The sequence below is a fragment of the Rhea americana genome, unplaced genomic scaffold, assembly GCF_003343005.1.
Source record: "Rhea americana isolate MKP2758 unplaced genomic scaffold, rheAme1 scaffold_58, whole genome shotgun sequence".
NCBI classification, from domain to species: domain Eukaryota; kingdom Metazoa; phylum Chordata; class Aves; order Rheiformes; family Rheidae; genus Rhea; species Rhea americana.
Window position 1 is genome coordinate 4535851 of NW_028186734.1, and position 12684 is coordinate 4548534.

Sequence of the window (12684 nt, forward strand, 5' to 3'; positions counted from 1 at the left end):
ACAAGGGAAAAAACTATAGTTGTAGAAGTAGAGAAAATTTTGAGGAAAGCAATCTTGTTGATAGATTGCTGTAGGAAAGGAAATGGCCAAGACTACTGAAAATTAAATATTCTTAGAATTCAGAGCTAGAAGGGATTTCAGGAGGTCATCTAGTCCATCTCTATACCCTTAAGGTGGGATTATATCTATGTCATTCCTGACAGAAGCTTGTCCAACCCGTTCCTAGAAACCTTCAGTGATGAAGTACCTTCCCAGGCACTGTCAATTTTAAGAAAGTAAACCTACTGTGTCTGAAGATCTATCAGAACAGAAATTGTCATATTCATTAATCAAAAATTACATGTACCTAATTTAGTGAAGTTGCAAATTTTATAAATGTTATGTATTTATATTAATCTGCCTAATGACAGTTTAAAGATAGTCTCCATCATTTTAATATAGAAAATTTACTAGAGCTCTTATGAGTTTTAGATGATCACAGATAATAGTCTGCAGCTGTTTTTCATAGAACTGTATAGTAAGAAAGGGGAAATCTATTAGAAAGTTGATTAGTAATGTACATACTGTAGTTTTACATACATATGTATACTCACTAGAGTGTTACATAAGGAAATCTTAAAATTCTTACATACTGGTTAAAAAACACTAAGAAAAAAAACAAGCTATCTTAATCAGTGAGGTTGAAGTCTCCCAATTCTCTGGAAAAGCGAAAGAAAGATTACAGCTAATGTAGGAATTCAGTGTTCTTGGATAAATGTAACAAACTGGATTTCTGCCTTCTCATTGCAGTAGTTTGAATTAAGAATAAATAAATAAATAAATAAAAGACAATCTTTAAGTAACTAGTTTGGTTTCTCCTGAATTTACGTGAGAGGGGAGATAGTGTTACCTGAAGCACAGTACTGGGCCTTTTGAGCACTGCCTCTTCAATTTGTGGCTCAGGTTGCCAGTGTTACAATCCTAAAGACTTGCTGAACAGACTACCTGTTCGTACAGGAGATGCATTGTTGTGCAGCTTCATTCCTTCCAATGGGCGTGGAACAGCATTAAAGCATGCTTTATAGGAGTTTTAATTGCAGATGCCTAATTGACTTGATGAATAGCAACTCCTTAAAAAAAATAAACCCTCTTTCTGTGCTGATCTGCATGACAGAACATAACATCTCACAGGTGTTGAACACTTACAGATAAAAGAAATCTTGCTGTATTTCCCAAGAGCTATTTTTGAAGTAGTCTTTGTACATTTTATCTCATTGTCTCACTGGCATCTCGTAGCAGTCTGTGGCACAAGTTCATGGAGTCTTTGGCTGGCCTGCTTATTACTTTTAGGTGGCCTGAAAATTGAACTCTCTCTAGCAAGTATTTTTTCCCATCTGGCTGTTCTCATTTGTGGGGTGGGGGGGAGAAGTGAAAGAAATCTATCTACTGTCTTACGTTGCCTTTTCTGTGGTAAAGTGTAGTAAAAGGTAAGCAAAGGTTTAAAATCAAAATTGTCATAATTTTTCTGAAAAACGCTCTAGTTTCGTAAGTTTAGATTTTTTTTCCCCCTCTAAGAGTCTAATTCTTTTGCAAGGCACCTTACGTTCACACTGAAGTTGTTTGCAGCTTTGCACAGTTTAAAGTAAATCTAGTTTTACAAAAAAATCTATTGTATTGTTTTCTGATGTCTTATAAAAATATCATTGGATTTGTGCATAAGAAAATTTTACACAATTAGAGCCTGACTGATTGTTTCTGGCTATTTATTTAGAATAGGAATAGTTTTATATGGGTAGCAACACATAAATTGCTACAGTACTGTGGCCCACCACAGCCCTGCTGTGCCTAAAGTACCTTTATCTGCATGTGCACACACATCTAAAACAATGCAAGCAGATCAGTTACGCTGCTGTCTGTCAGCTGGTGATTCCTGTCCAAGAGCATCATTGGTGTTTGCAACCTTTTTGCTTCTACAGAGGACAGGTGTTCCATACCTTTTGGAGTGTTGAGAGCTTGGTGGAAGGAGGGCCACGTATGAAGTATCATTTTTCTGTCCACCTAAAAGGATTCCAAAGAAGCTTTGGCTGAGAGGATCTTGTAGCATACCTCAAATGGAATATGTTGTGGTTTGTGTAGTTTAAAGCCTTAAGTTATTTATTCTTAATAAGCTTCCTTTATGCTTATGTGTTATAATGCACTTTTCAATTCAATGATTGGATGCTAGATTTCAAGTAAAGAATTATGCATTAATATATATACACAGATAGCACAAAGTATTATGTGTATACATACTCAATGAAAATATATTAACGCTTGGTACTCCTAGTAAAATATGTTTTTTTTTTTCTTTTTCCACAAAGAAGATGTTTTAAGTGGAAATGTGGCCGTTTAGTTTATTATGGAGTCCCCTTTTTCACAGRGATCTTAATGGCTGGTTTTGCTTCCAAGGTCTAGTGCAATATACTGCGGAAGTCCATAATGAACSATTTTCTCTCCAAATTAGTCACTATTTTCTTTCTTGCAGATATCAGTGGCAAAAGGAAAGTTTATTTATCGTTCCACTAATTTTGTTAAATCAAAATTGTTTGGTACATATTTTCTCCTTCTTTTCAGGCTTACAGCTGAAAATATCCAAACTGAAAAAAGAAAGATGCTTGTAAGTACACATCCTGATGATTTAATCTATTAAAGGAGATTCTGAATGCAATTAACAAGTTGTAATAGCTGTAAGATCAATTGAGGTTTTATGGGTGCTTCCTTCATACATGCATAAAACCTTGTTCACCTGAATAATTCGGCTGATTAATTCATCTGTAGATGTACGTAACTTTTTATAGGGTGAGTAACCTGAGTATCAGGCTTGCCTTYCTTGAACAAATGACTGGGAAGATTTCTGTCTATGATATTTTTGGGGTGCCCATCAAGGATACTTGATATTTCTAATAAGAAAAATTATAAGAAAGACATTTTAAAATTGAGCTCAAATTTGTAAATGACAAGCCAATATTAAAAATTTATTTTGTTATATGTTCTTTTTTTAATATCAGCTTCTGGGCATTTAACTCAGCTTTTAGATAGTCAAAGTTTCTGATAATAACCTTACTAAATTTTGGGCAATTCTCATACTTAAAGATGTCTTCTGCAGTCATTTTTTACTAGTAATCTTGAGTTTGTTCATTAGAAACAATATGGAAAAAAATAACTATATTACAGGATTGTCATGTACAGTAGTATCACCATCTGCATTTACAGTATTGATTCAACTTGTATTTTCTTCCTGGTGACCAAAGTAATTTTTAACTAAATGATAAGCRATATGGTAATGTGACACTTTGATTTTTTGACTTCAGGTTTAAGGAAATGAAAGGAGGAAGTTTCACAAATTAGTTTAGATTACATATGGCCTGTATTATGAGTTGTACTTTCAAGTGCTTTAAGAGAAATRGGAATAAATTACTTGGGTAGTTTCTATTTTGGAAAGCAACATAATTGTATGAAATATACTAAAGAAATGAATTTAAACTATATATTATTTGTTTATACATTGTTATTATATATAAATTACAGATTTTTCAAATAGTATAAACCAGAATTAACCCTCCCTGGGTTAGAAAAATTATGTCATTGTGTAGCTTTTTTTTGTACAACAGTAACTGAAGAATTCTAGCATTTATTTTATGAGCTCCCTAGTATGCTTATATTTACAGTTGGGAGGGAAATAAAGGTGACTTTTCCACAGGAGTAAAGTCCATTTAATAGAATTAGTGGGTTTTTTTTCCACTAATGCATGAAATAGCTAAATGCATCTTAAAAATATGTTTTTTTGTGAGCTTTACTGTACTACAGTACACGCTTAACTTGCTGTTTACTTTTTATATCACTGCTCTTCAGTAGTTATAACTGTCCCCTTTCTAGAAAATTTGTTCTTGTTTTCATTTAGCTTTCATAGGAATTGCCTTCTGTTATTATGTCTTCCCTACATACCTTTTCATATTTTATCCAACCTTTGTGGTGCTTGAGCCTCCTCCGAACTTCACTGTTTTATGCTCATTTTACTTAAATAACCTCCCTCTTGCTGGCATTTTATAATTCACAGTGGTGTTTTGAGCCTGTGAAACGTCATGTTTTCCCCCTTTTCAGCTGCATTCTTACCTGAGCTGTGAAGGCTGTACACGTTTGCCTATGGATTTCACTTCTGTCTGTGTGATGTCACTGGTGCTTGCAGAGTGGGTGCCTCACTGTTTTCTCTATGCTTCCTGGGGATTGAAGGCTGCAGCAAAGCTGCTAGAGCATAATTGTGATAGCAGAAGGAACAGTTCAGGACACAAAGGGAAGAATTAATTATTTTGTTTCACAACATCCATCTTATCCCAGAACCATAAGGATTTCCTGCATTCACCCTAAACCCACAGCAGGGTCTGCAATYCCAGCTGTACTTGTGTCACTAATTCCTCTACACGTGCAACTGCTCTGCAGCAGCAAGATTTGTCAGCTTTTTTTACAGCTTCTTATTTGATGTCTAAATGCTGCTGCTGGAGCACAGTATGTTGACAATTTGAAGTTGCTGTTTAGGTTTCCRTAAGAGGTGACAAATGATACAAAAGAGATGTGGCAATAGAAATCCACTGTTTGTTTAGTCTATCAGCAGATTTTTAGTCCATTTGAAATATTAAATCAAATGGATTTAATAAAGCTTTTGAGAAGAGGGGAGTTGATGGAATCTTGTCAGATATTTCATTAAAATTCAAACGTCTTATCCATATCTTTTTAAGATATAGTTGCTAAACATTARTATCGATAATGCAGTAGCATAAGCAATCTGATTCTTTACTGAGCATGAGTACTGAGGTTATTAGATGGCTGTCAGCTAACAAATATTTGGTTCTGTGTTTTATCATCGCAAGATGCACTTGCTCAATTTGGGGGAAAAAAATGAGTTTAACACTTCTTCATTTCTTATGTGCAGTTCCCTCCTCCCCGCCCCAGCCAAATGTGGTTGTTGCACTTTTGATCTAAAATAGTGAAATGGACTATTGCTATTGTTATTAACCTAGCCTTGTGTGTCATGAGTTGTTTTCACATTCTAAAAAGCTTATATGGATCAGTTCATTCTCTAGATGATGAATATTAACAATTACATGACTGGACACATACCAAATGGTTTAATTGTTGTTTGATGGAATCTTGCGACAATCACCACATTGTAGATCAGTACTCTTATATTGGAGGTCTTGTTCTACTTGATGCTTCTGAATACCTGAGGTTTAATATTTCAGACTTGATAATCAGCTGACAATGAGCTCCTTATGTTTTACCCCACTTCAGCACTGGAGCTAATGACTTGTAAATACTAGGTTAGAGACCATTCATTATGAAGAGTACCTTCATAGCCAGAAATGTCCATCAGGTATATCAGCTGCTTCAGAATCTATTTTTTTTTTAAAAAAAGCGCTTTTTGTTCCTTCTGTCATTTTAATATCTTAATGCAGCATTTTTGCTAGATTTAGATGGAAGAGGTTTTGTCTTTCTTATAAATATCTTAATGCCATAGAATAATGATACTAAAGTGGCTTGAGAAAAGTTTTAAAATTGGATGTATTAGGCCTTCTTTTAAGTTTCATAAACTGTAGAAAACTTGGAAAAAAATCAGAAAAAAATAGACTGCTCTTTTCTGGCTTTTCTGTTTTACCATTGCCTGCCTATACTTGGTTATTCAACTTTAAACTTTGTCATCCCAAGGAGAAAGCACAACTGCTAAGTGGTTCCTCATGCTTTTTATATTTAATCATTTTTCATGTTGCATATGCAGTTGAAAGGCACAATATTGGTCTGGAGAGTAGTACAGGAAAATAACATTTCTAATTTTAAATTTCAGAATTAATAAAATATATCTGGACAGTACGCTGCAGAAACCTCTTACTATCTCATTCTCTTTATGAATGATAGTTATTAATTTCCTGTATTATTCTTAATATCCACAGGATGTAAATGTGTTTGAATAGCATATCCTAAAGGGATAGTGCTTATTTTAAAGTGTATCTGTGCAAAAGAATTGTATCAACAAGTTAGTAAATATGGTTTCATTTATGTTATGTTTGTGCTGAGTAGCTTTTTGYCAGCCAATTTCATGGCTTCCTCAAACAATCCATCTCAAGCATGTTGAAAACAAACAYCTGCATTCATGGAAAAGATACTGCAAAGGATACTATGGTAAAAAGAAAACTGAGAATGAGTTCTCTGAAGTTAGTTATTTTCATGTTACATGAATTCAGCTGCTTAGCTTTTAATGAAAGTTGCTCTCTTTGTAGAGAAAAATGTGTTCTTATGGCTTACACCTTGTTTGTGTCTTGACAACACATTGCAATCTGATAATTAAAATGAAGGTAGGATTGTGAAGTTGATATTCCTGAGGAGATGTTCTTTGTTAATTAAACTGTTTTGTTTTTTGGCAAGATTTTTCCAAGCCCTTGTCCTGTTTCTGAGACATTTTGGAAGAATTCATATTCTGATCCATCTTCTATAGACTTTGGGAATAGGTGCCTGAGAAACTAAAACTCTAGTGGATCTAAGATTTATTAGGGCTTTGCRAATCTAATGTGGCTTGTCAAGGTACAAGATACAGTTACTGATGGGTACAAGATAGAGTTATTGCTAAGAAAGAGTATAATGACAGAGACCCGGGTGAGAAAGCTCAGTTAGTTTCCCAACTGCTCAACTAGATAGTAAAGTGTTTGAGTTTACGTTCCCTGGAGTTGTTGCTCAAATAGCGTTAGCTTTTATGCCTTGATTGTCATCAGCTGTATGTTCATCTTGAGCAAAAATCTGATTTATCAACAAAAATTTATCTGCAATATAAATGAGGAACTAACTACTCCTTTTCTGACTTGGACATTGTTACCATTCATCAAAAGCATTGGTTTCATTTATCCTCAACTTRGTGATTTTGCTGATTATCAATTACATTTCCCAAGAATAAGAAACAAATATACCAGAGCAACTGAAACTGTATTGAAAAGATAATAGCTGTAAGTTAAAGCTAGAAGTAACTTTTTCTCTATTTGATTTTAGGGATGCAGAGAGACTTGAAGAGTTTTACACCAAGAACCAACAGCTCAGAGAGCAGCAAAAAGCACTTCATGATACTATCAAAGTTTTGGAAGACAGGTGAACTTATGGGTTTTTTTGGCTTTAGGGTTTCTCTTGTTTTATTTTGTTCTTAAAGAGTCCTTTGCTAAAAACAATTCAAATAGTGTGCTTTAAAGAAAAGTGTAGAATTTAGATTTTTCTGATTGAATAGTATTTTTGTTATTTTGTTATTTCCTAACTGCTATCATGCTTAGTGCAGTAAAGATAATAGAAGTTAAATAGATCAGCTCGGGAGGCAGAGGGTAGCTATTTTAGAGCATCTACTTTTGCAGAAAGGGATGTAAAAGTCTTACGTCAATCCTAACATCTAAATTGAAGACTGGTGGAACTTCTAGATAGGGAAGATAAGGCTTCACCTCCATTCCTGGAAAGGTGATGGAACAGCTCATTCTAGATGTCATCGCCAAGCATATGGAGGAAAAGAAGGTGATCAGGAATAGTCAGCATGGATTCACCAAGGTGAAATCATGCTTAACCAATCTGATAGCCTTCTATGATGACATGTCTGGCTGGGTAGATGAGGGAAGAGCAGTGGATATTGTCTCCCTTGACTTCAGCAAGGCTTTGACACTGTCTCCCATAACATCCCCCTAGGGAAGCTCAGGAATGTGGGTTAGATGAGTGGACTGTGAGGTGGATTGAGAACTGGCTGAAAGGCAGAGCTCAGTGGGTTGTTATCAGTGGCGTGGAGTCTAGTTAGAGGCCTGTGGCTAGCAGAGTTCCCCAGATCTCTGGACTGGGTCCCATCCTGTTCAACTTCTTCATCAGCGACCTGGATGAGGGRASAGAGTGCCTCCTCAGCAAGTTTGCTGGTGATACCAAGCTGGGAGGAGTGACTGACACACCTGAGGGCTGTGCTGCCATTCAGAGAGACCTGAATAGGCTAGAGAGATGGGCGGAGAGGAACCTCCTGAGGTTCAACAAGGGCAAGTGCAGAGTCCTGCACCTAGGGAAAATAATCCTAGGCACCAGTAGAAGCTGGGGGCTGACCTTGTGGAGAGCAGCTCTGCGGAGAAGGACCTGGGAGTGCTGGTGGATGACARRYTGACCATGAGCCAGCAATGTGCCCTTGTGGCCAAGAAAGCCAATGGTATCCTGGGCTGCGTTAGGAATAATGCTGCCAGCAGGTCAAGGGAGGCRATCCTGTCCCTCTATTCAGCCCTGGGGAGATCTCATCTTGAGTACTTTGTTCAGTTGTGGGCTCCCCAGTGCAAGAGAGACCTGGARCTACTGGAGAGAGTCCAGCGTAGGGCTACGAAGATGATCAGAGGACTGGAGCACCTGCCCTATGAGGAACGGCTGTGAGGGCTGGGCCTGTTTAGCCTGGGGAAGGGAAGACTGGGGGAGGATCTTATCGATGTGTATAAGTACCTGAAGGGAGGGTGTCAAGGGGATGGGGACAAACTCTTTTCAGCGGTACCATGCAAGAGGACGGGAGGCAACAGGCACAAACTGAAACAAAAGAAGTTCTGCCTGAATATGAGGAGGAATTTCTTCACTGTGAGAGTGACAGAGCCCTGGAMCAGGTTGCCCAGAGAGGTTGTGGAGTCTCCTCTGGAGATACTCAACACCCACCTGGAAGCGACCCTGTCTAACATGCTCTAGGTGACCCTGCCTGAGGAAAGGGATTGGACGAGATGATCTCCAGAGGTTCTTTCCAACCTCAACCGTTCTGTGATCCCTTAGAAAAAAATACAGAAAGTAAAGAMAAACTGTACAATATACTTCAGAACTCATGAAATAATTAGCTAGGATATCTTTCATGTTTGGGGGCCTTTTTTCATCTATCTTTTTAATGTAAATTTAATCACTCGTTCTATCTCTTGTCTTCTCTCAAAGTCAGCCATTGTGATTGCCTTTTGACTCCACTATGGTTTTCCCTTGTTTGGGCCAGTTTAATCTGATACCAAAAAACCCCCAAACTGATAGATATTACTGTGGGGTTTTTTATATTTTAAAAACTTGTAACTTTTCAGGATGTGCATGTTAAATGTTCTATTAGTAGGCTCTCAGAAGCTTAAGTACATAAAATGGCTTAATTCAAGAAGAGAATATTGTGTATGTATTACACAATCAGAAAATTGAGTCTGAAGAGGTGTTCAGTATTTTATTCTTCTTAAACCAAGACACAATTTATTATTTCAGTTGCRGAATTGGAAACTTTAGTTACTTTATTTGTGCTTCATGGGCTAACAGTGGAAATGCAGAGGAACACTTAACGGTGGTACTCTTAACCAATAGATTATTTGACAGGCAGAAGACATTCTGCTTTTCACTTTTGTAATACCATTAGCTTATCATTGCATTAAAGGAAAAGAAAAACAACCAACACTTTATGTTATCTGTAAAATGAACACGTATTTTGTAGCAGGAATAAATGTGTCAGTAAAATGGAGTAACTGTGCAAAGTCCTTTTCTGCCCAATTGTATACTTTAAACATTGGGTCTAAACCATGAGAGATAGTGAGGGCCATGCCTCACATGGACATTTGGATAAACTGCTAAATATTTGTGGTAGTTACTAACTACCTAGATAAAGAATTTCACATTCACTTGGTATTGGTTACAGACTGAACTTAACTGTCCTTTTAATTTTACTTCTATGCTTTTTGGCAAATATGTATCTTGCTAAGGCATAATTCTTAGATAAAGCAATAAATTACTTAGATTTCAATAATACTCCAGCATATATAAAAATGTCTGTTGCAAGTTCAACAAGAAATTATTTGATTATTTGTATTTCTTTGAATGAACTGCTCTTATAGATGAAGTARGAATGATAATTTGTATCTGACAAAGGCTTTCAGTGGTAGAGTGTAGCATACTCCACCTAAGTAAGATGTACACATTRTTTAAGAAGTGTCTGGTACTGGCAGTCATTTGTGCAATCTATTGTACATATAGTATTCGGTTATTCAAAAATCTCAAGGTACTGTTTTGTCAGTGTATGTTAGTGATGTTATGCATCGTTTTCAGAAACGTTCTGGTTTTCATTATTCAAAGAGCCAGTTAACTATTGGTAATCTGCTTCACGTATGGCAATATTTTCATAACAGATGTACTTTCTTTTAATTCTCTTGTAGATTAAGAGCAGGATTATGTGATCGCTGTGCTGTAACGGAAGAACATATGCGGAAAAAGCAGCAAGAGTTTGAAAATATCCGGCAACAGAATCTTAAACTTATCACTGAGCTTAGTGAGTTTTATCCATGTATCTGAAAACAATTTGTAAAATAATGCTTTATGAATTTCTGTGAAGCCACAGAAGAATCCCATCACACCAGGCAGTTTGTAGCTAGTTCATTTTGAAATAGGGAGCTAGTGCATATGGGAGAGGAAAAAATAGAGTATTTGTTCTAGTGAATGTCTGGGTAAGGTTTTAGATGACAAAAAGACAGAATGCATCAAATCTTTTTATGAAGAAAGATGTTAATGCTCTTTTTATCATTAATTATTTTGTAACACTGAGTCATCTTGCCTCACCATTCAAGAACAAGTAGGCATTCAGTGAAATTTTAAATTCTGGGAAATGACAGACACAAATTGGCTTTTCAATGTTTGATTAAATTATGGAAATGCTAAATTCTGTATTTAATGTAGATTGTATAAAATTTTCAGGGCTATTTGTATATTTATATCAGGAATATTCATAATTCATAATCATAATTCATTCTGTGTTTAATGACAACAACATTACAAACAGCCTCTAAATTAAGCTCTGGGCCTTAAAAAACAGGATGATACCTCTGTTGGATACAAATGATACTGACCACTGTCTGACAGAATGTTAGACTTCTATGAACATTGGGTTGAGATCTGTGACATTTTACATGTGTTGCCTCGACAAAGCAAAAAGATCAATAAAGTATTATCCAGAGGTTAAAAAAAATAAAAAAAAAGAAAAAGGAGAGAGAAAGAAAGAAAAAGCAACAAAAAACTCAGAACAAGAAAATGAACATTAAAATGAACAGGAAAGGTGGGAGCTTTCATTCCACTAATTTGAGACAATATGGAAAAAAAGACTGAAGGTAACAGAATAAGTGACAGAATAAGCTTGTGAATTGTACACAGAATGAATTGAAAATAAAATCAAAGATTTCTGACTAACATTTCTTTACTATTAAATTCCAAAATATTTAACTGTTTTTTTTTCAGAATAATTTTTTCTCTCTCTCCTACTAGTTGGTTGTTTCTGTGGTTAGCAATAAATTCTAATTATTTTATTCTTCATATGCTTCCTTCACTCTGATGAAGCCGTTTTGACCCTGGAGTTGTGTGAGCAATTCATTCATCTATATAGCCTAGTCATATGCACATGGAMAAAAGTAATTCACTGAGTGGAATTAATATTGTAATTCAATAATTATGATACCTTTGCCTTTTTTAGCAATCATTTTGTAACCTTTTTAATGACTAACTTGAAAAATAATTTTGGTAAACGGTTAGATGCATGGGGTTTGTGGTTTTAGAATTGATTCTGKTTTTTTAAAGGACCTAGCAAAATCAAATGTAACATGTTGTTACCATGTGTGCACTGATTTTTTTTTTAATATAAATTGCAGTGAATGAAAAAAACAACTTACAAGATGAAAATAAAAAGATATCTGAACAATTCCAGCAATTACAGAAGCAGTTGGAGTAAGTTGTGGGGTTTGTTTTTGCTTTCCTCCTCCTGCTTTGTTCAGTAACAACTTCTGGAAATATAAATGTCAGTTTTTAATTCCTTAAAACCTCAGTTTACTCTTAGTATATTGTCAAATGATAGTCTACTGCCACTTTGAATTAAAAAGGGAAAAGTAGCATCTTGCTAGTGTGTAGAAATTTTGTTTTTAACTGTGCATAGTTTTTTAACTTTCTTTTTGTAAAAGGTGACAGATACATTTGTCACGGAAAATTCTGTTTTGACGATTGTTCTAAATTATTCTGGTCTTCGTGCATAGTAAATGTAAGTAAAGTGCATAAGTAAATGTAAAAAGTAAGGGGAATGCTTATTCCCCTGCAGACACTTTGCAAATTCTTTCTTCCTGGGATAAGACTTTAGAAAACTAGTTTATCCAATAGTCAAGCAATCCTCGGAGCTTTCAATACGTTTTTGAAGTAAACTTAAAATTTTACAATTAAAAAAAAACATGGTAAATTTTACAAGAAACCCATAAAAATAAAGAGCAACAAATTGACTATCAAATTGTAATTTGATATGATAGCAAGAATGTGCCACAGAGTTTTGTGATTAATATACAAATATACTCCACTATGTAAAGCAGAGGTAGTACTTGTTTCTTTTATAGCTGTGGTCTGATGTCACCTGAAATTTATTTTCAGTTTGGATTTGGGTTTGACTGGAGGCAGCTTTACTTTGCAGCAGGGCAGGGAGGGAATGGAGAGGCGGACTTGATCTGTGAGGCTTTTCCTGCATATAATTTTTTCATGTCTACATCTGGAAGTTTGCTGAAAGCTTTTGTTTCATGTTTGAAGACATGAAGACAGTTGCTGTTCTTGAAGTACACAGAGACTTCCACACTGGAAGAGACTTAGTCTTTCAGCTCTTTTTTTTTTTTT

The 12684-nt window shown here is 35.6% G+C and overlaps 1 protein-coding gene across 5 annotated transcripts in view; it reads left to right on the forward strand.

Annotated features, from left to right (window-relative positions):
• The window catches only part of RBBP8 (RB binding protein 8, endonuclease), a 43209-nt gene that overhangs the window by 11776 nt on the left and 18749 nt on the right, over positions 1–12684 (forward strand). For all 5 annotated transcript variants that reach the window (XM_085319350.1, XM_085319353.1, XM_085319348.1 and 2 more), the window contains 4 exons: positions 2593–2635; positions 7048–7143; positions 10209–10321; positions 11688–11763. In XM_085319350.1, coding sequence (XP_085175476.1) covers positions 2593–2635; positions 7048–7143; positions 10209–10321; positions 11688–11763 — 328 coding nt within the window. The remainder of the gene's footprint in view (positions 1–2592; positions 2636–7047; positions 7144–10208; positions 10322–11687; positions 11764–12684) is intronic.